Source organism: Prionailurus bengalensis, chromosome D4 (genome assembly GCF_016509475.1).
Source record: "Prionailurus bengalensis isolate Pbe53 chromosome D4, Fcat_Pben_1.1_paternal_pri, whole genome shotgun sequence".
Classification (NCBI taxonomy): Eukaryota; Metazoa; Chordata; class Mammalia; order Carnivora; family Felidae; genus Prionailurus; species Prionailurus bengalensis.
The window spans coordinates 30,307,336-30,329,940 of record NC_057359.1 but is presented as its reverse complement, the minus strand read 5'-3'; the positions used below and the strand labels follow the sequence as shown (position 1 = coordinate 30,329,940).

Here is a 22,605-nt window from a genome sequence, read left to right as displayed (position 1 = left end):
TCACTTATTACCAAATTTCTCTTTGATTAACAAAGTCTACATTTCCACCTCTATAGCTGGTAGAGACAAGGTCTTAAATTTTTTCAAGTTGGAATACTGTCATTTGGAGGGTTACAATGAACTGTCATTTTGAAGGTTGTATTTTAGGGTGCAGACTGTTCTTTAATTCCAGAAGCAACATTTTGATGAATCTTTTGGTAATGCTAATGCATCTACCACTTCTGACTCCCATTAAATTCATATATGTACGTATGTATGTATGTATGTATGTATGTGTGTGTGTATGTATATATATATATATATATATATATATATATATATATATATGCAAATGCTTCAGACTGAGATGTTAAATATTCTGTTTTGGAATAAAAATTGAATATAGCTAGCTGAATTACTGATCTACAGCATTATTTTTTCCCCCTTAAATGTAGATTTAAGCTGTTTTATAATGAAATGTTTTTATTTGCCCTTGGGAAGAAGCAGAGAGACAACAGCCTGGATAAGCAACAGGATGGCAAGGAGTGACCAGCAGAAGAGGAGCATTGTCCTGACCCAGAGACTATAGAATTGCCTGGCTGGAAGGAGATGATTTGGGGAACAGTTTCTTTAGGGGTACCCAAATATTACTTGAGGAGGAAAAACCTAATAAAATGCTGAACTCCTAGAGCCAAAGCATAAGAGACTCTTAAAAACTGAGAACAAACTGAGGGTTGATGGGGGGTGGGAGGGAGGGGAGGGGAGGTGATGGGCATTGAAGAGGGCATCTTTTGGGATGAGCACTGGGTGTTGTATGGAAACCAATTTGACAATAAATTTCATATATTGAAAAAAAATAAAATAAAATACTGAACTCCTTGATGGCAGTAGAATAGAGACTTAGACTATGTTATTTAGGCATTTATAACTTCTGAAGTTCAGAGAAGGTGGGAACATTTTGATTATACATGATTCTTGCACATCTCTCTCCTCAACCCCTTTCTTACTTTCTTTTTAAAAAGTTTTAAGTTATTTAAACTAAACAAAAACAAAAACACTTTATCTATCTCTTCCATCCCTCAATCCCTACTTCTGGCAGCCATCAATCTGTTCTTTACATCTATGGGCTTAGTGTGTATATATAGGTATATATTTCACATATTATTTAATTACTAATGCATTATTTATATATAAATTATAAACATGTATTTATATTCACACATGTAAGAGAGATATTACAGTATTTGTCTTTTGTTTTCTGACTTATTTCATTTAGCATAATACCCTTGAGATCCACCCATTCATATAGTTATTGTATTTGTGACTAAATACCTGTGACTGCTTTTGAACCACGATGGCCAGGGTCTTTGTTTGCAACAGAGACCCTTCAGCCCACTAACCTGAAAATCTTTACTATCTATCCTCTTAAAGAAACAGTTTGCTGTCCTTGCTCTAGTTCTAATAGTTTAGAGGAAATATAGGGGACAGAGGAACATGTTTAAGTGACGCCATAGAGAGTAATCAGCAAAATTCAAAATGTGAAATAATCTATGAAATAAAATTAATTTCTTTAACAAGTAAATGCTAGTAAAATAATTTAAAAATTGTTGTTAATATTTATTCTTGAGAGAGAGGGAGAGAGACAGAGACAGAGACAGAGTCAGAGTGTGAGGAGGGGAGGAGCAGAAAGAGAGGGAGACACAGAATCTGAAGCAGTCTCCAGGCTCTGAGCTGTCAGCACAGAGCCATGGGGCTCAAACCCACAAACTGGGGAAACATGACCTGAGCCGAAGTCAGACACTTAACCAACTGAGCCACCAGGTGCCCCAAGAATTAAAAAAAAAATTTTTTTTAACATTTATTTATTTTTGAGACAGGGAGAGAGAGAGAGAGCATGAACAGGGGAAGGTCAGAGAAAGAGGGAGAAACAGGCTCCAGGCTCCGAGCTGTCAGCACAGAGCCTGACGCGGGGCTCGAACCCACAGACCGTGAGATCATGACCTGAGCCAAAGTCGGATGCTTAACCAACTGATCCTCCCAGGTGCCCCACCCCAAGAATTTTTAAGAAGAGTGGGAGAGACTACCTATAGGAAACACATCAACTTAATGTAAAGTGTAGGCCTTTAAGAAAAATCCTGATTCAAAAGTCAACTTAAAAATATGAATGAACAATCAGAGATGTCTAAGTATTGACTGAATATTTGATAGTGCCAGAGTATTACTATTAATTGTTCAGTTGTAACAACAATATTGCTTTTATGTTATTCTTTTTAAATTTTTTAAAAATTTATTTATTATTGAGAGACAGAGAGAGACAGAGCATGAGCATGGGAGGGGCAGAGGCAGGGGGAGACACAGAATTCGAAGCAAGCTTCAGGCTCTGAGCTGTCAGCACAGAGCCTGACGCAGGGCTCGAACTCACAAACCACAAGATCATGACCTGAGCTGAAGTCAGATGTTTAACCGACTGAGCCACCCAGGCACCCCAACTTTTATGTTATTCTTTTAAAGAGTCCTTGCTGTCATGGAGTGAGGAGGGTAAGGAAAGTGGGTATATACAAAGTAACAATGGCCAATGAAATGACAGTTAATTTCTGGTACACAAAGCACAGTAAATAAAGGGCATTTATTTAATATGCTATAGTTACTTATGTTACATTATAGTTATTCATAAAGTATGGGTAAATGGGAGTTCATTAAGTTAGTCTCCTACTTTTGTATGTTTTTGATGTTTGTCTTAATATAAACTTTTACGATTGCAAGAATTTTAGGAGCAATTATAAAAAATTATTGAGCAACATTAAGAAGGACAATAAGAAGACCTAAAAGGAGACATAGACCATGTTTATAGTTGAAAGACTCAATATTGCAAAAATGTCAATTATTCCTAAATTGAGTCACAGTAGGGCTCACTTCAGTGAGTTCTACAGCACCCTCACATTTGTCAATATCTCCATGGGGATTTCCAGTCCCAGACAGCAATTCCCTGACAACCAATCTTATTCTCCTGACTGTGAAGGGCTCTGTCTCAGGCAACCCAGAGAACTTCTTCACCATCCAGTTGGCTGCAATCACACTCTTTCCGGTGAGGTCTGAAACCCAGCCTTGGGTTCACATTTGTTTGTTTCTTAGATACTTTCTTTTAGCCCTAGACTCCTTTGAGTTCTTTTATGTGACCTTTTAGTAGCTAATTCCCTATAAATAGTTAATAATTTAATAGTCCCTGTTCAAACTGCTGTGTGGTTTGTGTCTTCTGAGTGGATCTGACCAATATACTAGTAGAATTGAAGTTGTACATATATATAACATATGGGACCCAGAAATCATGTGTGTGAGTGTGCGTGTATGCATGTGACAAAGAGAGATAGACAGAGACAGTGACAGGGAGGAACTTCCACATGTATAATAACGTAGATACACAAGAATATCCACAGCAGTGTTGTTCAGCATAATCTAAAACTGAAAACAAATCCAGTCTTCGTCAATAGGAGACAGACTGGCTGCAGTATGTGAGAGAAAGAGGAGTCAAGGATATCTCCAAGATTTCTAATCTGAATAGCTGGAAGATGAGAATTACCATTCTCTGAGATAGGAAAGTCTGAAAAAGGAGCAGTTTTCACATTTGGAGATAATCTTAGAAGCCAGTTTTATATACATTAAATTTGAGATGCCTTTTAGGCATTCAAATGAAGGTGTTAAGTAGGCAGTTAGATATGCAAGTCTGGATGACCAGCCTGGGTTACCATTGAAATTATACGTTTGGAGGTCCTCAACATAGAGTTCTTAAAGTCCTTAAAGTCAAGCAATTGACTTAAAGTGCTGACTTAAAAGTCAGGTAATGTCACCAAATGAGTGAGCATGGATAGGAAAGAGAAGAGGGTCAAGGTCTGAGCTTTGGGACAGTCTTCTTGGATGGCTGCCATTGTCTCCTCACTCCCCCTGCTTTGGTTGTCTTTCTCACCCTCCATTCCCACCCTCAAAAGGTCATGATCTGTTAGCATCCAGACTGACCTTCCAAAAGCATGATTCAAGTTATATGACTCTATTGCCTGAGCCTCTTCCGTTGGCTTCCTGTTGCTTATAGACTAAAGTCCAAACTCCTCACCTAGAGGATCTGGCTCCTCCCTAGGCCTCCACCTTACTTGACTCTTTCTCTGCTCTCTACAGACCATTCCTTCTGCTATGTAGTGTTATTTATTCCTCAAATACATGGATCTCTCTCAGGGCATTTGTGCTAGCTGTTCCTTCAGCCTGGATGGGGAACCTCATCTTCATAGGGCTAGCTCTGTCTCTTAATTCAAATTTCAGCTCTAAATGCTGCTTCTCCATAGGATCACTTCCTGAACACACTCTCTAAAGTAATTGTCCACTAGTCGCTTGAACAGGTCATTCAATAGCACTTATTCATGGCACTGATATCTGACATTATCTTACTTATTTGCATATTGTCTGTCTCCCTTACTAGAATCTCAGCTCCCCCACAACAGTGACATGGTCTTGTTTATTATTATGTATTCCCAATACCTTGAACAGCAATGCTACCTGGTAGGCAGTCAGTAAATATTTGTTGAATAAATAAATGCATGACTTCCAGGATTCTGTATCCTTCTTAGCATGCTTTTTTAGCTTCCAAATTCCGGGAGAGAACCTGGGCGGCCATTTTTCTTTGGGCTTTATCTTTCTTCATGTCCTTTTGCTTTTTCACCAGCTCCCCCATGGTCACAAAAGCCCAACAATGCTGTCAAAAATATTAGAAAGAATACTTTATTCCAAAGCCTGTGAATCAGAGGATTGTGTAAAGAAGTTACTCTAATCTAAATGTCTCCACACAGTGGAATGCAGCTGGTAACTCCAAAGGGTGACTGACACGCCTCCGGAGCAGCCACGCCCTCGGAGGGCTGTGGAGGGGCCAGGCCAGGTCTGAAGCTGGTCCAGTGCAGTCATGGGGGTAGCTCTGGAGCAGTTCTTCATTTTTGTAGGGCTGCTGGCATGCCTGGCGTACCTGGTGAAGTGTGTGAGATTCTCCAAATGTATTTTTCTGCACTTCTGGAAAGTTTTGCCAAGGTCTTTCTTGAAGTCAATGGGACAATGGGCAGGTAAAAACAGCTTTCCATCTCTTGTTTCTTGTTGTTCCTGCTTATTATTATCTACGTTTCAAAACATAAACTGCATCTTTTGCTTTTGAGAGCAAAGATATACTGCCTTTGGGTGACTTTTATTTGGGTGCCTGGAAAGCAGGAGTGAAACTGGAATTCCTTAAAAAACCAGATGTGGGGCATGAGGAGAATTAGCTGGAAGAATGCCACTCAATTCTTGCCTCTGTGCTTGCCCTCTCAACCTTACTAGTTGGTTGGCTCCTTTTTTGGAGTTTCTGGTGATATAAATAACAAATTTGACAGAAATTTCTGCATCCTTTTCTACAGATTTTTGAAGGCCTGGGGTACTGCCACTTTGTGGAAGGGTGTTTCAAAATCGGAAATACAAATAATTTTAATTCACTTTATTTAAAAACATTTCTCTGAACCTTTTCATGAAGTGAAGGTATTACAAAATGAAAGTAACAAAGATCCCTATAGGGACACATTTTTGAGATGGTTAGATATGGAATCTGGGTCTGGTTTGTGTCCCAAATAGATTAATCACTGCCTACTAATGGGATTTGCCTCCTGGAACTACCACGCAGACTTTCAGCCCCATGACTGGGCTTAAGGTGAAAAGCAGGAGGCGTGGTTTCAGCATCTCCTTGAATGAAGTGCTAAGGTTACATGAAGAAATCCAAGAAATCTAGTGACTTAAAAAAAAAAAGAATTTAAGCAGCTTTAAAAGTACCATGCTAGGCTAAATAGGAGAGATTACAAACAACCTTATAGGGCTGCCAGATAAAATATAGGATACTGAGTTAAATTTGAATTTCAGATAAACAAGGAATAATTTTTAAATTTTTTTTTTCAACGTTTATTTATTTTTGGGACAGAGAGAGACAGAGCATGAACGGGGGATGGGCAGAGAGAGAGGGAGACACAGAATCGGAAACAGGCTCCAGGCTCTGAGCCATCAGCCCAGAGCCCGACGCGGGGCTCGAACTCACGGACCGCGAGATCGTGACCTGGCTGAAGTCGGACGCTTAACCGACTGCGCCACCCAGGCGCCCCAAGGAATAATTTTTTAGTATATGACATCGCAAATATTATGTGGGACATACATATACTAAAAAATTACTTTTTGTTTACCTGAAATTTAAATTTAGCTGGGCATGCTGTATCTTTATTTGCTAAAGCTGACAATCATACAACCTAAGCAACACAGATAAAAAAATTACCATATGAAAATTGTTTGGAATGAAAAATGGGTTAACTGTTGCATGTTATATTTGAAATGTGTGTGTGTGTGTGTGTGTGTGTGTGTGTGTGTGTGTCGGTGAACACTCCTTCGCTCTTGGGGCAGTATGCTATCTCCAGAGAACTTGCTAAATAGCTTGAACTTGAGTGTTCTGGATCCAAACGTCCTACTTCACACAGATCCCAATGCCCACGCACTTGGCAGGTGGATGGGGGTAGGGTGGTGCTTAGAACTCTGCACAATGGCTGCCCGTCAATGCAGGGCCAAGCCCTTCTGAGAATACACACTCCAAAGAAAGTTCACATGGGGTCAGAGACCAGAGTAGTTGTTGGTTCACATTTAAAAAAAACATAATCTTGGGGTGCCTGGATGGCTCAGTCAGTTATGCGTCCCTCAGGTCATGATCTTATGATTTTGTGAGTTCGAGCCCCACATCGGGCTCTGCTCCCTGACCCTGTCAGTGACCCTCTGCTCACTGACCCTCTCTCTCTCTCTGCCTCTCTGCCGCTTGCACTCTCTCTGTCTCTCTCAAAATAAATAAACTTAAAAAACTCATAATCTTAATCTGTCCTTTGAGTCAATATTGAATAGAGTTATCACTAGCAAGAGTAAAATGTCCTTGGGCATAGGCAGATATCTGGGAGAAGACAGAACAAGAGCAAGAAGGGGAATGAGAAGAAACTCCAATGACTAAAGACCAAAAATTTCAACTCTTCAGAACTCTGTGACTGATTAGAAAATTATGTCACTGATGTATCTTTATAGACTTGTGGCCCCAAATTCAGATAGGCAGGTTTCACACCCTGTTGTCATCATTTTTAGCAACGTGACATTGACTGAGTTACTTTCTCTCAGCTTTCTCCTCTATCAACTAAGGAAAATAATGGTCCCTGCATTATGAGTTTGTTTTGAATATTAAATGAGATGATGGATCTAAAACACTTGCAACAGTGCATGGCAGAAAGTAAGCCCTCACTAGAGACCAGCCATTTATTGATGTGATTATCTTAACTATAGTACAGACCTTGTATTGGGTGATTTTGAAGATTCCCAAAACGGTGAGGAAGGGGAAGCAGAAGTTCACCCTGAGCATAGCACCTGTACCAAGAGGAGCAGGTAATATGCATGGATTCACCTTAAAGTATCCAAGTGAGCAGATTAAAAGTTATGAAAAGGAGCATGCACTGCCAATGTGTTTCTGGAAGCTTGTACAGCTTGGCTGGTCCTTACTTTTCAATAAACTAAATGTATCTTTTCTTCATACTTTTGGAAAGCATACTCTTCGATTGTTGTGCAAAGGTGAATTGCAGATATGTATATACTGAACAGTTTGAAATCGTGACATGCACTCGACTGAGGTTTACCCTAGAGCTTAGTCATGAAATAAGTGTGTAATGTTGGACATAAAAGGACTAGAAGGTCCATTTGATTGTTATATGTTAATCAATAGATACAGGGAATACAGAGTCTTCAGGTCTCTTTATGTCATCGCATCCTCTTTTTGCATTTCTGTGTTTTCCTCTTTGTTCAGTTCCTTATCTCCCATGGGCTTTGAGTACTGTTTTCCTGTGGGGGGTGGGATGGGAAGAGGGAAGAACTCCACTTTTAGGAAGAACCTTGAAATGTCTTACAGTGATAGTTGGGTGTGTGGGTAGAGAGATAATAGGGCACACTGTTCAGGGTCTGAGCGAAATGTTCCCTGGCTGAGGTTCTTTGTTTCGTTTTGGAGGGTGTCTTCCACAGCCTCACCAACCCCTCCAAGAAAAAAAAAAAGCTTCATTTTGAATGTTTAGTGAGGGGAGTCGGGGCTGGAAGCTCCAGAGTTGAGTGGAGTAGTGCTGTAGAGTGAAAGGGCGCTGCTTTGAAATACTGTGCCTTAGGCAGTAAGCCTGCAAAAAAAAGTAGCCAGTGAGAGAGAGCATTTTAAAGATTAATTCTGTCCTTTAAAACCATTTCTTCTTTTTGCAGTGATCACTGGAGCGGGAGATGGGATTGGGAAAGCTTATTCATTTGAGGTAAGTTGTATTCCTGGAGAATTTCCCCTTCCCTTGAGTTGAACATATCATGATCACGTGACCCCCTCACCCCAAACTCTAGTTTTCTGCTTACAAAAGCAATAGACATTTATTTATGAAGGAAAATATTTTTGATAAAAAAGAAAATTTAAAAATCATAATCTCACCCTCTGGATACCTTTTTTAAAAACACTATGATATTCAGTGGTGCCAGTATCACCCCTTAGGAGTTGTGTTAGGAATTCATGGGGGCATTGTTGTTTTCTAGTGTAATTGTACCATAAGAATTTATATACCCAAATACAATTAAAACTATGAACTACTTTCCTATTACTTATCCTTATGTTGTAGCTGGGGCATATATTGATTTTTAAAAAATTATTTGTGTAGGAAGGACATATTATCTATAACTTTCATTTCTAGAAGATTAATGGACATTATAAAATATTATACAAGGAGAGGATCTGTTAGGGCTGAGAGTCACTGGAATATGATTAGTGTCTCTGAGTATTTCCTTTCAGGCTTCTTGTTTATCTGCAGATAGATATAGGGGTAGTTATACTTTTAAAAAATGTACTTACAGCATATGTTGTCATTGTTGTTATGATTATTATTCTTACAAATTCCACATTTTTATTAATGAAATATTGTTTTCTGGAATTCCTATTATTTCATTTCTTCATCATGACTATTACACCGACCCCTAGAACAATGTAAAATACAACGGAAGAAACAGAAAGAATCCTGGAAATTATGAGGATGAAAAAAAAACAATAACATCTTAAAAATATAACAAAAAGCACTCAGTTACAAAAACCACATTCAACAACAGTGCGGTACGCATGTGTCTTCCGGTCCCCAAAGGCCTGTGTCCTGATAGACGCCTAACCATCTTGTGTGAAATGGACAGCACAACGTGTATCAGAGGCAATTAATAGAAACTTTTAAAATGTCAACAAACCTAAATCATGACAGTTGAAAAAGCTTCTAGCACTCTTTCAGGTCTGTCCCCTATCCTCCAATGATCATATCTTTGGTACTGACATTCTGCTTCGACTCTGCTTTTTTGAGCTAAAGGGTTCTTTGCTCTTATCCTAATTTGTACATAGCAACTTTCTGATGACCGGTAGTGCCCAACACTCAGTAGGTGGGTGGTCATATTTGAGTATGGAGTTTGGAGAGACCGATCAGCCACCACTTTCCAAAGCCTTGTGTCTTCCTTACCCAAAAATCAGAAGGAAAGCTTTTCTAGCTATTTGCATTAGAACTATATCACCTGTTATGTAACTACTGCCTACCTTTGACCAGGTTTCTGGAAAGGGCCTAATCCCTCATCCAAAAGATCCATGGCCTTACCTCTCAGTTTTCTGGATTGCTTTGAAATCCAGGTGCTTTCTTCATGATTTTCCAGATTCTTTCCTCAAATTCATGCTGACCTAATGGTCTCCATGATGTCTTAAGACTCAGATACCTTTCTTTCGACTTAGAGGAGACCATGTCTTCCTTAGCCATTTATTTCTTTACTGTTTCCAAAAACAATGGCCTGGAGGTCAGGAGCTGTGGGTTCCTGTCTTCAATGTGGCACTAACTGTCTGGAGATTTTGGACAAGTTGCCCATCCTTTCTGGGCTTTTGTGTCTTTACTAGCACAAAAGATACCTCTGAAGTTCTAAATTGTTTCTGTTCCATACTAATTCTTGCTTTTCTCTTTCTTGTAGAATATTTTTCTTTGTTTCCTTTTGTTCTTTTCCTAAGTCTGTGTTAAACAATTTCTGGGATCCCTACTTCTCCTTCATTCAGGCTTTTTGTCTTCCAGAGAGCCTGTTCATGTCTTCCTGCTAAAATTCTCCAAGGAAAGCAGTTCAGAGTCTGAGATGCTGCAGACTGACCACAAGGGTTAAGAGCCCAAGACATTTGTGTGTTCAAATGCTACTCCATATGCTTACTGCAGAATTTCCACATTAATAAACTGGAGGTGGTGGTAATTCCACTGGGGCTTTTGGAAAGGTTTAATGGGATAAGGTGAACAAAATGTTTTGCCTAGAGTAAGCTCTCTAATGTTAGCCATTATATTATTAGATGTTTAAACTGTGACTCCTTTCCCATGTATTACTTTTTTCTTTTTTTTGAAAAGAAAACTGTATTGTACTTACCCATAGCTTTACTCTTTCCATTGTCTTTTCATTCCCCTTGGTGTTCCAAGATTCTTTCTTTAGTCATTTCCTTTCTGTTTAGAGAACTACGTTTAGCTATTCTTTTAGGGTAGGTCTCTTTGTTTTCCTTTATCAGAGAATGTCTTGATTTCCCCTTCATTCCTGAAGGATAATTTTGCTGGGTATAGGATTTAGGATTGATAGTCCTTTGCTTTCAGCACTCGAAAAATATTGTGCCACTTCCTTCTTGCCTATCTGGTTTCTGGTGAATGAGTGTAATTTGAATTGTTTTTTCCCCATAAGTAAGGTTTTCTAACTCACTGTTCTCAAGATTTTTTCCCTTGTCTTTAGTTTTCAGAAGTTTAGTTATGATGTTTCTTGGAGTGGATTTCTTTGCATTTATTTTGCTTGAGGTTCACTCAGACTCTTGAATTCACTCACTATTTCTTTGAATATTTTTTTTCTGCCTAGGTTTCTTCTCTTTTTCTGGGACTTCAATCACATGGATGTTAGATTCTTAGAGTCCAATGGGTTTCTGAGATGCTGTTCATTTTTCTTCACTGTACTTTTTTCTCTGTTGCTTAGAGTGGGTAATTTCTATTATTTTATCTTTAAGTTCATGATTCTTTCCTTGGTTCCTTCCATTCAGCTACTGAGCCCATCTATCAAGTTCTTAATTTCATTTATTTTATTTTTCAGCCTTAAAATTTCCATTTGGCTTTTCTTTATATCCTCTATATCTTTATGAAAACTTTCTCTTTTCTCATTTGTTTTAAAAGTATTTGTAATTGCTTGTCAAAGCATTCTTATAATAGCTGCTTTAAAATCCTAGTCAGAATTCTAATGTCTGTGTCATCATGATGTGAGTATCTGTTGATTGTTTTTATTTCATCAAGCTGAGATCTTCCTGGTTCTTGGTATGATGACTGACTTTTGAATTGTGGACATTTTTGGTATTTTGTTATGAGACTCTGAATCTTGTTTAAATCTGTTTGGGGTCTATACCAACACTGCTTCAGCAGGGGGAGGAGAGGTGCCAACATGTTCCTACCAGGTAAGGTAGAAGCCCCACAGGCTTTGCACTTGGCCTCCATTAGAGGGTGCTGCCTCCTTGTTACTGCTGGGTGGGGGTGGGGGTGCTGGCTCCCCACTAGGCCACTCTGGGTGGGAGAGGCAAGAATGCCTCCTTCCTGCTCTCCAAGAGGCTGCCAATGGTAATTGGAGGAGATGGCCTCAATACCACTGGGGTGGTAATGAAAGCCCTGGCCCTCTGCTAGGCTTCCTCTCTTACTATCCCTGGAAGGGAGAGGAGAGAAGGGATGGAGGGCCTTGGCACTGCCAGGTGGAAGTAGAGTTCAGGTCTGCTGACATGGGAAGGGGTGGCTGGGATGAATGTCCTGTCTCCCTACTCAGCCTTCTCTGATGCCAGCCTGGTAGGGGGTGGGGACACTTGTTCCAGCAGTCTCACCAGGGTGGAAGTCTCAGCTCCTGACTCAGCCTTTGGGGGTGGGGGTGGGACCACAGATTTTTTTTTGAGCTGTTTGACTTGAGTAAAGCTGTTCTTTTTAAAGTTTTCTGCCTTACTAAGGCAGGTCCTTTTCTGGTCCTTTGGTTAGAGAGAGCAGGCTTTTGTTGGGACTTTTTAGGTCTGCACCTGTGGTGTTTCTGAATTGCCAATTTTTTCACCAATAAGTTTGGAATATGCGAGGCAAAAAGAAAACCCAGGAACTCACCACTGTTTTATTTCTTGGGTCTTGAGGCCCCTAGCTGATCTTCTCCCTATCTTTTGGAATCTTTTTATGTTTATTTTATGTATTATGTCCAGGTTGCATAATTTAATTGCATATCGTGGTAGGAGTGGGGAAAAGTACTTCTCCATTTTCCTGGAAGCCTATTCTATATCACATTTTAACCTAATCTGTATTTATATTTAGTGTGGCAAGAGAAGCTTTGCCTCCTGCTAAAGGAATCTTGAGCAGTACTGGAACAAGATGGAAAACAATTGTGGTGAGGGATGGGCAGGGGGAGGAAGCAGGAGAGGGGTCCACTCTTCCACCCTTCTGAGGCCACTGCTTCACCCAGTCTTCACACCATTTTTGCTCCTTAAGCACCTGAATTTCTTTTATTCATTGCCATACAGAGGAAGCCTTGTTTTCTCTGTGTTCCCACCACCTGTGAGAGATTAGCAGCAACAAGTACCTTCCCTGAGGCAGGCCCTAACATAAAGAAGGAAAGGGGCACATTCTTCTCAGCAGCAGCCCTTCTTCCTTAGCACGGTGCCACAGTGCATTCTGGGAAAGGGAGGGCTTCTGTGGCTTACCTCCCTGAAGGGAAAGAGGCAAAACCCACATATGGAGCCTGTCAGCCTGGACATTCTGGAAATAAAATTGAGCCCTGCTCAAGTGGACAAAGGGAACAATGCTGTCCCAGACAAATATGTGTTTTCTGCCCTCTCCCTCCCTCTCCTGGCCCACCCCACTTCACATAGAACCTTTAAAATGTCTATGGCTCTTGAGAGAAATGGCACAATTCTGGAGAGGCTGGAAGCCCACCAGGAAGCAAGCATCCTTTGTGCTAAAAATGCAAATTGTTTTCCATTTAATGGACAATGTTCTCTTCAGGAGGCTGATGAAATGAATTGTGAGACAAAGGTGCTTAATTCTTTGGCCACCATTCTGATGGATTCCAAGGCTCAAAATGAGGGTTGGAGGTGGGGGGGGAGGGGGTTGTTTTCCACAGGAAGAGAGAAAACTCTGGGATATCACTGACAAAGCCGGCTTTCTTTCTTTCTTTCTTTCTTCCTTTCAAAGCACTTTCAAATCTCCCTCCCCCCCCCTCTCTTTTTTCTCCCAATTTTTTATTCAAATTGCAGTCAGTTTACATACAGTGCAATATTGGTTTCAGGAGTAGAACCCAGTGGCTCATCACTTACATATAACACCCAGTGCTCATTGCAGCAAGTGCCCTCCTTAATTCCCATCACCTATTTGGCCCATCCCCCACCCACCTCCCTCCATCATCCTCAGTTTGTTCTCTGTATTTAAGAGTCTCTTATGGTTTACTTTCCTCTCTCTTTCCTTCCCCTCTTCCCATATGATCACCTGTTTTGTTTCCTAAATTCCATATATGAGTGAAGTCATATGGTATTTGTCTTTCTCTGACCTATTTCACTTAGCATAATACATTCTAGTTCCATCTACGTTGTTGCAAATGGTAAGAGTTCATTGTGTGTATATATATATATATATATATATATACATCTTCTTTATCCATTCATCAGACAATGGAGATTTGGGATCTTTCTGTAGTTTGGCTATTGTTGATAGTGCTGCTATAAACATTGGGGTGCATGTATCCCTTTGAATATGTATTTTGTATCCTTTGGGTAAATAGTAGTAGTGCAATTGCTGGATCATAAGGTAGTTCTATTTTTAACTTTTTTGAGGAACTTGCATACTGTTTTCCAGAGTGGCTGCACCAGTTCGTATTCTCACCAACAGGGTAAGAGGCTTCCCCTTTCTCTACTTCCTTGTCAACATCTATTGTTTTCTAGCAGAGTCAGTCTTGAAATGGGACAGTCCTTGGTTTTTATTTTTCAATCTTTTTATTTTCCATTTATTTACAAAATTTTAAAGACTTATTTTTTAAGGACAGTTTAAGGCTGACCACAAAATTGAGTGGAAGGTACAGAGAGTTCCTGTATATCTCCTAACCCCAAACATGTGCAGCCGCCACACTGTTGACATACACTCCACCAGAGTGGGACATTGTTACAATGGATGAACCCACCCTGACGACTTCATTACCACCCAGAGCCCATAGTTTACCTTAGGGGTCACCTTCTTAACTTGTTTTTTCTGTGGTGGTTGTTTCTTATTTTTTGAGGAAAGCATGAGACATATACAGCTGAAGATGTTTTGTTTTAGAGAACCTCATTTCCACTTTCCCCTCCTTTGCTCAGTCTGGCCAGAATGGAGCTTTATCTAGAGTCAGCCAAAATTGACATCAATGTCTTTGAGAGATTTTCTGTGTCTTTTCCTTTTAAATAATAGCTGTGCTCCAGACAAACCATCAGTAAATATACTTTTTTTGTACGTCATGTTTAAAAGTATAAAGAAATTGACTATTTAAAGTGAACACTAGATGCAGAGGATCACCCTTCATTATCTTTTTTTATATGTCTGGATCTTGATTATCTTTTTATAAAGTGACTCCTCATTGTACAGATTCCAGGCCAGGGGTAGGACTTGTGATGATACTTTATGGCTGAAGATCACAGGTTAAAGTGAATGTAAATTTACTTTAAAGTACTTTAGCATAGGGGTGCCTGGGTGGCCCAGTTAGTTAAACATCTGACTCTCTTGGTTTTGGCTCAAGTCATGATGTCACAGTTCATGGGTTTGAGCCCCGTGTCGGGCTCTGCACTGATAGTGTGGAGCCTTGGGATTCTCTCACTCTGTCTCTCTCTCTTACTGCCCTTTCCTCCCCTACCCCTCTCATTCTCTCTCTCTCTCAAAACTAATAAATAAACATTTAAAAAATAAAATACTTTAGAATTGATAATATGATAGGCATGTGGGTCAGTTTTTTATTTTAAACAGCTTCTTAAGATTTAATTCACACACCATAAAACCCACCTGTTTTAAGTGTACAATTGAATGATTTTTAGTGAATTAACCAAGTTGTTCACCATCATCACCATCCAGTTGTAGAACATTTCCATCACCCTAGTAAGATTCTAATAAGATCCCTCCTGCCTTGTTACACTTAATCCCCTATTTCCATCCCAGCTCTGGGCTGCTACTGATCTTTTTGAACATTTTGTACAAATGCTACCACACAATATGACTGGCTTCTTTCACTTAGCGTTATGTTTTTGAGATTTATCAGTGTTGTTATGTGTTGGTGGTGTTTTCATTTTTACTGCAGGATAATATTCTATTGTATGGATATACCACCATTTGTTTACTCACTTACCAGTTGGTGAATGCTTGGATTCCCATTGTTTGGTTATATTGATCTTTCTTAACTTACAATGGGATTAAATCCCTACAAACCCATTGTAAGTTGAAAATACAATAAGTAGTAAATGCATTTAATAACCCTAACCTACTAAACATCATAGCTTAGCCTGGGCTACCTTACCGAGCTCAGAACATTTACGTTAGCCTGTGGTTGGGCAAAATCATCTAAAGCAAAGCATATTTTATGATAAAGTATTGACCATCTTATGTAATTTGTGGAGTGCTGAACTGAAAGTGAAAAACAGAATGGTTGTGTGGATACAGAGTGGTTGTTAGTGTAGGGGTCATTCACCCTCATGATCTCTGGCTGACTGGGAGCTGCCTCTGCCCAGCATCATGGGAGAGGATTGGATGGCATACCACTCACCTGGGAAAGGATCAAAATTCAAAATTCAAAGTATCGTTTCTACTGAATGTGTATTGCTCTTGCACCATTATAAAGTTGTTAAATCCTAAGTTGAGCAGTCAGGGACAGTCTGTATAATAATGCTGCTGTGAGTATTCATATGCAAGTTTTTGTGTGAATACAGGTTTCACTTTTTCTTGGGTAGATTACCTAGGAGTGGAATTGCTGGGTCATATGGTAAATTTATGTTTAAGTTAGGTGAGTTTTAGTCCATATTTCTGCAGTGGTTGGTTATCAGTTAAAACTAAAGGTGGTGTGTGTTGGGTTACTTTCTGCCCCTCCAGACCTACCCTCTGCATTTTCTCACCCTGTTCTGTGCCCCAGGAGGCTGACCAGCACCAACGGGCTCAGTTGGCCTCTGGTTTCAGGTGGGTTTGGCCAGTGGGAGACACTGGCAACAGATAAGACAGGGAGAGGAGTGTCAGGTGGAGTTCTTTTCCAGCTGTCTCCCTGTGGGTCTAGAGGGCTAGCTATGTCCCTCTGCTGCAGGTGTAGCTCTGTCAGGTGATCTGTTCCACACAGCTGTCTTCTCCCATTCTGGTGACTCTTCATTCCCTAACTCTTTGGGGCACACAGGGGAAAGAGGCTCTGCGGTTATTAGCCCCAGAGTATTGTGGTTTCTCTATGCCATACCTATACTTTGTAAAACATTCTTTAATTAAACTCTCTTCAAGTTATCCAATTTGACAGTGCTGTTTCTGGCCAGGACTGTGGCTAAATCCAGTCTTTAGTTAATTTTTAAAGATGCTAAATCGAAGTTCATCTACATCTATGCTTAAGTTAACAGGACTTTCATTAGATGGTTTTCCCCTTAGCCTAACAGATGTTACAAAGAGCTTCCTGAAGAAATACAGTTGAAGATAGGTGAATTGGCTAGAAATATTGTACAGGCACTTCCACTTTTGTAGGAACAGAGATGTTGTGTCCGTGAGTGAGGCAGAGTAGGCCCTAGGCCTTGAACTGATTTGGTCCCTTGTCCTACCACTTAGTGGAGGATTCCTGACTCCACTAGAAGGCTGACTGTATTCTGTTCCAGCACATTGTCATGTTCCCCTGGGAAGAACTTCATGCAAGGCATTCACAGAATGCCTAAGGAACAGAGAGCTGGGATCCACTGATATATAAGAACAGGTTCATGACTGTTTTGATGCTGGCTTCCTAGTAAATGTTTCTATGTAGTGGAGTTTGGTTGGAGGCTTGCTTGCATTTTGTAACTCATCATCTGCTGGCTGGGTTGTGGGGGAGGAGAGCTGTAGTCTTCATCTACCTCCAGTTACTGAGCCAAAGTCAGATCTGAGCCAAAGTCAGATACTTAACCAACTGAGCCACCCAGGAGCCTCTGGTTTTGTTCTGTTCTGTTCTGTTTTGTTTTGTTTTTAAGAAACTGCTGAACTATTTCCCAGTGACTGTACCTTGCCCACCAGCAATAGAGAAGTTAATTCATTTTCTTCATATGCTCTCCAGCATTTGGTGGAGTCACTATTTTTTATTATAGCTATTCTAATAGCTGGTTGGCGATGTCTCATTCTGGCTTTAATTTACATTTCTTTGATGGCTAATGTTGTTTAAGTGTATTTTTTCAATTTAAAGAGATATAAAGAAGAAAACAGCAAAAGTCCATCATTTCTTTGTCCAGATAATTCCTGTTAAAGATAAAAGTAATGCAGGCATAAAATTAGAAAACTCAAGCAGTACAGAAAGGCACACACACAAAATAATGTCCTCTTCCCAACCCTGCCCCTACTTTATGCTGCTCTGTGAAGGTCACCAGTATTAAAAATGTCTTGAGGGGCACATGGGTGGCTCAGTCAGTTAAGTGTCGGACTTCAGCTCAGGTCATGATCTCACAGTTCACAAATTCGAGCCCTGCATTGAGATCTGTGCTGACAGCTCAGAGCCTGGAACCTGCTTCAGATTCTGTGTGTCCCTCTCTCTCTGCCCCTCCCCAAGTAGTGCTCTGTCTCTGTTTTTCAAAAATAAATGTTTAAAAGAAAATTAAAATGTCTTGAGATTCCTTCCAGAAAATATAGACAAATCATAGCTGTATTCATACTTACATGCCAATACTATGGTAAAGATTGGCTGCAGAACAGAGACCTAACTGTAATCTAGAGACTGCAAAGAAAATGGGAGTTTTCCTGATTGGCAGGTGGTTCTGCCAGGTTCCTTCTATCTTCAAGGTTGGAGCTGAGTCACCAGCATGTTTGTGTCCTGCAAGCCACCTCTGCAAGGGAGGTTGGGAGTGTGGTCTAGTCACATGCCCAGGAAGAAGGAGTAACAGGTTTTAGTGGCCCACTAGCAGTCTCCATCAGAATTTACACCTGTATATTTAGTTTTTGCCCATGTAGGCACAAATGGGATAAGCACAAATCCTGTTCTAAACTTTTCTTTGTTCATTTGATAGCAGCATGGGGATCTTCCTGCAGCAAGGGCATATAGATGGCGTGCACTCTTGTAAATGATTTCAGGGTTAGCCTATCCCAGTGGTGTACCATGTCTTATGTCAGCTTCTGAGGGATAGACACTCAGGCTGGTTTTTATTTTTGTTTTCACAAATAATGTTTCAAGGCATACTTTTGAATATATACTTACACACATGCAAGTATACAACCCTATCAGTGAGATTACTGGCTCAATGGGGATTTGCATTTAAATGTTGGATACCCTTCACACCTGACACTAATAGAACACTGTATGTTAACTAGACTGGAATTAAAATAAAAAACTTAAAATTATAAAAAAATGTTGGATACCCCTACTAAATAGTTCTCCAAATGACTGAACCAATTATAACCCATCTCATATTATTATAAGGTTTAAATTTTTTTTTAATGTTTATTCATTTTTTGAGAGACAGAGAGAGCCAGAGCGTGAGTAGGGGAGGGGCAGAGAGAGAGGGAGACACAGAATCTGAAGCAGGCTCCAGGCTCTGAGCTGTCAGCACAGAGCCTGATGCTGGGCTTGAACTCACAATTGTGAGATCATGACCTGAGCCGAAGTTGGATGCTTAATGGACTGAGCCACCCAGGTGCCTGATTATAAGGTTTAATATTTATACAAAGTATAGATTTAATGTAATATATAATACATATTTAAATATTATGAATTTTATGTTTTGTTTCTCTGATGCACATATTCTTGACCGTTAATGCCCAGAGAATACTAGAAGCAAAATGTAAGACTCAAGATTGTGTGGTTTCATTCCTTCACCTCTGGGCACCCCCCAACATCTGGGGCCACACGGGTGCAGGCACGGTTCCTGGATCCAGCGTGACAGATCAGGTCAGTCAGAATTCTTCTCACATCAGTATTCCTGGCAGCTCCAGGTAGCGGCACAGAGTCGGCCCTTGGATTAAAATCGCTTGACTAGCTCTGCCTCAGACCAACCCAAGAAAAATAACTGCTTGGCCCTGTTTTGAATATCATTACACATTTACTTGGCAATTTATGGTGATGTTTTGTCATTTCAGCAAGGAAATTTCTTCCCAATGTCTAAATTCCTCTCATCTAAAGTACCTCAGTGGCACTCCCAGCTTGTTCTCTTTCATCTTGCCTTAAGTGAAAATAGCAGCTTTGAATTATTTTTATGTTCCCCTGGACTCATTGCCTTGTTACTGTGTGGCTTGACTTCAACCCTGTAATTTCTGATGCAGGCTTTGAGTATCCTAGGTTCATTGTAGTATTTCATGGTTGTATGTGCGTGTGTGTGTGTGTGTGTGTGTGTTGAGAGTGAGACAGAGACAGAGAGACAGAGAGACAGAGATGCATCAAACAAGAGTGTATATAATCCATAGATGTGATTACAAAAAGTAATAAAATGAGTAATGTATCTCTTATCACCCAGCTTAAGAATTAGAACATCACCAGTGTCCTTGAAACTTACCATGCAGTCACATACATCCTGCCTTTGTGTTTTCCCCTCTCTCACTCCCGTATGTATAAACATGATCATGAACATTGTGTAAACAATTTCTTTACTTAAAAAAAGTTCCAGGGGTGCTTGGGTGGCTCAGTCAGTTAAGCATCCGACTTCGGCTCAGGTCATGATCTCTTGTCATGAGTTCGAGCCCCGTTGGGGCTGTGCTGACAGCTCAGAGCCTGGAGCCTGCTTCAGATTCTGTCTCCATCTCTCTCTGCCTCTCCCCCACTCACACTCTGTCTCTCAAAAATGAATAAACATTAAAAAAAACACTAAAAAATAAAAGTTCTATTACATGTGCATGTATCCCTAAACAATATATTGGTTGCATTGTTAGTTTCGAACCTAACATGGATTGATTCAGGTCTTCAGCAACCTGCTTCTTATTGATCAGTATTATGCTTTTGAAGTTCATCCATGTACAACATGTACAACATTTTCAGTATTGTATAACACTCTGTGATATAAATACATCTCAGTTTAGTTATCCTTTTCTTTGAGAGACATTTCGGTAGTTTCTGCTTTTGCTGGTATGAACACTTTGTCCAGGCCTCCTGAAGTTCTTATGCAAGAGTTGAGAACACTCCCAGGAGCAGAATTGCTGGCTCACAGGTTATGCATTGTCAACATTACTAGGTAATGCCAACTAGTTTCCAAAGTTTTGGTGTCAAAGTTACACTGACCTTATAAACCGAACAGGGGAATTTTACCTCTTTTTAATATTTGAGAACGATTGTGCAATTTAGCCATGATCTTTTTTGTTTGAATGTTTGATAGAACTTATCTGTAAAACCATCTGTCACTGGAGTTTTCTTCGTGGGACAATTTAAGCTATTCATTTATATCATCATTACCTTATTATTATTATGTTTAGTGATTATAGAGCTATTTGGATTTTAATTTTTTCTTGAATAGGTTTTGGAAATTTGAATTTTTCTAGAAATATATATCCATTTCACCTAAGTTTTTAAAATAAAAAAATTTTAATGTTCATTTATTTTTGAGAGAGAGAGAGAGAGAGAGAGTGAATGGGGAGGCACAGAGAGAGAGATGGAGGCACAGAATCTGAAACAGGCTCCAGGCTCTGAGCTGTCAAGATCATGACAATGGCATGATCATGACACTGGCAAGATCCGACCTAGGCTGAAGTTGACACTTAACTGACTGAGCCACCCAGGTGCCCCAATTTCACTTAAGTTTTAAACTTTATTGGCCCCACTTCAGGTAAAATATGAGCACTGGGTGAGCCCTGCTTCTCTCTCTCTCTCTCTCTCTCTCTCTCTGCCCCTTGCTCACTTGTGCCCCCTCTCTGTCAAAAAAATAAATAAAATTTATCGGCATTTTTTTTTTTTTGGTAGCATTCTCTTACTAAGTTTAAAAAACAAAAGCAGGAAATGAATTTAGTCTAAGACTGTCATCTAGTTAACCAAACAACTGAATGTTCAGAAAATGAGCAGAAATATTGAGAGGTTAGGCAGTGGGGGGACACAGCCAGGTCACTCCATAAAATAAGTTGTGCCAGGGTGTTTAGTCTCTTCCCACTTTCTCTCTTCTTTCTGGAATTCCAGTTACTCAGATGTTGTTTGTATTATTTCTGGAACTCCTATTATTCAGATCCTGAAATCACTCTCCATCTGTCTCTTTTTTCTCATAATTTTCATTTTATCTCTGCTTTCTTCTCTGCAAAAAGATTTCATCAATTTTATCCTCTGTTTTATTGAATTTTTCATTATTTGCTGTTTTTTTTTAAATTTCAAATTTCAAGGGGGCACCTGGGTGGCTCAGTTGGTTAAGCATCCGGCTTCGGCTCAGGTCATGATCTCCTCCTTTGTGGGTTTGGGGCCCGAGTCAGACTGTGTTGACAGCTAGGAGCCTGGAGCCTGCCTCAGGGTCTGTGTCTCCCTCTCTCTCTGCCCCTCCCCCTCTAGCGCTCTGTCTCTGTTTCTCTCTCTCCCTCTTTCTCAAAAATAAATATTAAAAAATTCTTTACTTTCAAATTTCTAAAAAATTAAAAATGAAAACTTTTAAAATAAATTAAGAATTATTCGCATTTCTGAGAGATCTTTTGTGTTTTGTTTGCCTGTTCTTTGCATAGAGCAGCAGCCTCTCTTACCCTTTGGGGATATATCGATTTTTTTTTCTTCTTTCAAAAAAATTGTGTTCCCCTTCCAAGTTCCTTTTTTTCCTGTTTGGCTCTCTGTCTTTCACATTAACAGCTTTCCACAGATAATCCTTGGTCTGTCCATGTCTGAGAGCTGGATTAGGAGAATGAGGACTCTCCCTGGAGTGTCTGAGCCGGATGGAGTTCGGAGCTGAGGGTGATTGGCTCCTGCTTGGGGAGCCCCCAGGCCAGTGTCTTGATGTGGGTGAGACTCCCCAGAGAAGAGGTAGCCTCCTGCCCATATAGCAAAGGCCTGACTGCCATCTTTCTGGAGTCAGACCTGGTATGGACATAACTTATGGAACTCCTTGCTCCCAGAGAGGACCCCTGTCTTCAACGTGTGGAACATGGAATGGAGGTGGGCATTCGGGCACTACGTCTTCTCCAACAGCTCTTACCCAATCCGCCCTCATTTGGCACCCCCTTTACTCCAGGTTTGGTGCTGGCAGTGCCTGAGAATTTTGAGGATTTTAGTGGTATAAATTTGGTCAGTTCTCAGTTTATCCCATGGCTGGTGTAAGACTTGGGATCCTGCCCATCTACTTTCTAGGAACCCAAAATTTGGGGTTGCTCTTGTCTTTTGGTACTATCTCTGTGGATTTATGGTTTT

The 22,605-nt window shown here is 40.2% G+C and overlaps 1 protein-coding gene across 1 annotated transcript in view; it reads left to right on the top strand.

Moving 5' to 3' along the window:
- The first annotated feature begins 4,891 nt into the window (after nt 1-4,891).
- Nucleotides 4,892-22,605, top strand: part of HSD17B3 (hydroxysteroid 17-beta dehydrogenase 3) — a 47,478-nt gene continuing 29,764 nt past the window's right edge. Inside the window, exons 1-2 of the mRNA XM_043567371.1 lie at nt 4,892-5,075; nt 8,287-8,333. Coding sequence (XP_043423306.1) covers nt 4,922-5,075; nt 8,287-8,333 — 201 coding nt within the window. The 5' untranslated portion in view covers nt 4,892-4,921. The remainder of the gene's footprint in view (nt 5,076-8,286; nt 8,334-22,605) is intronic.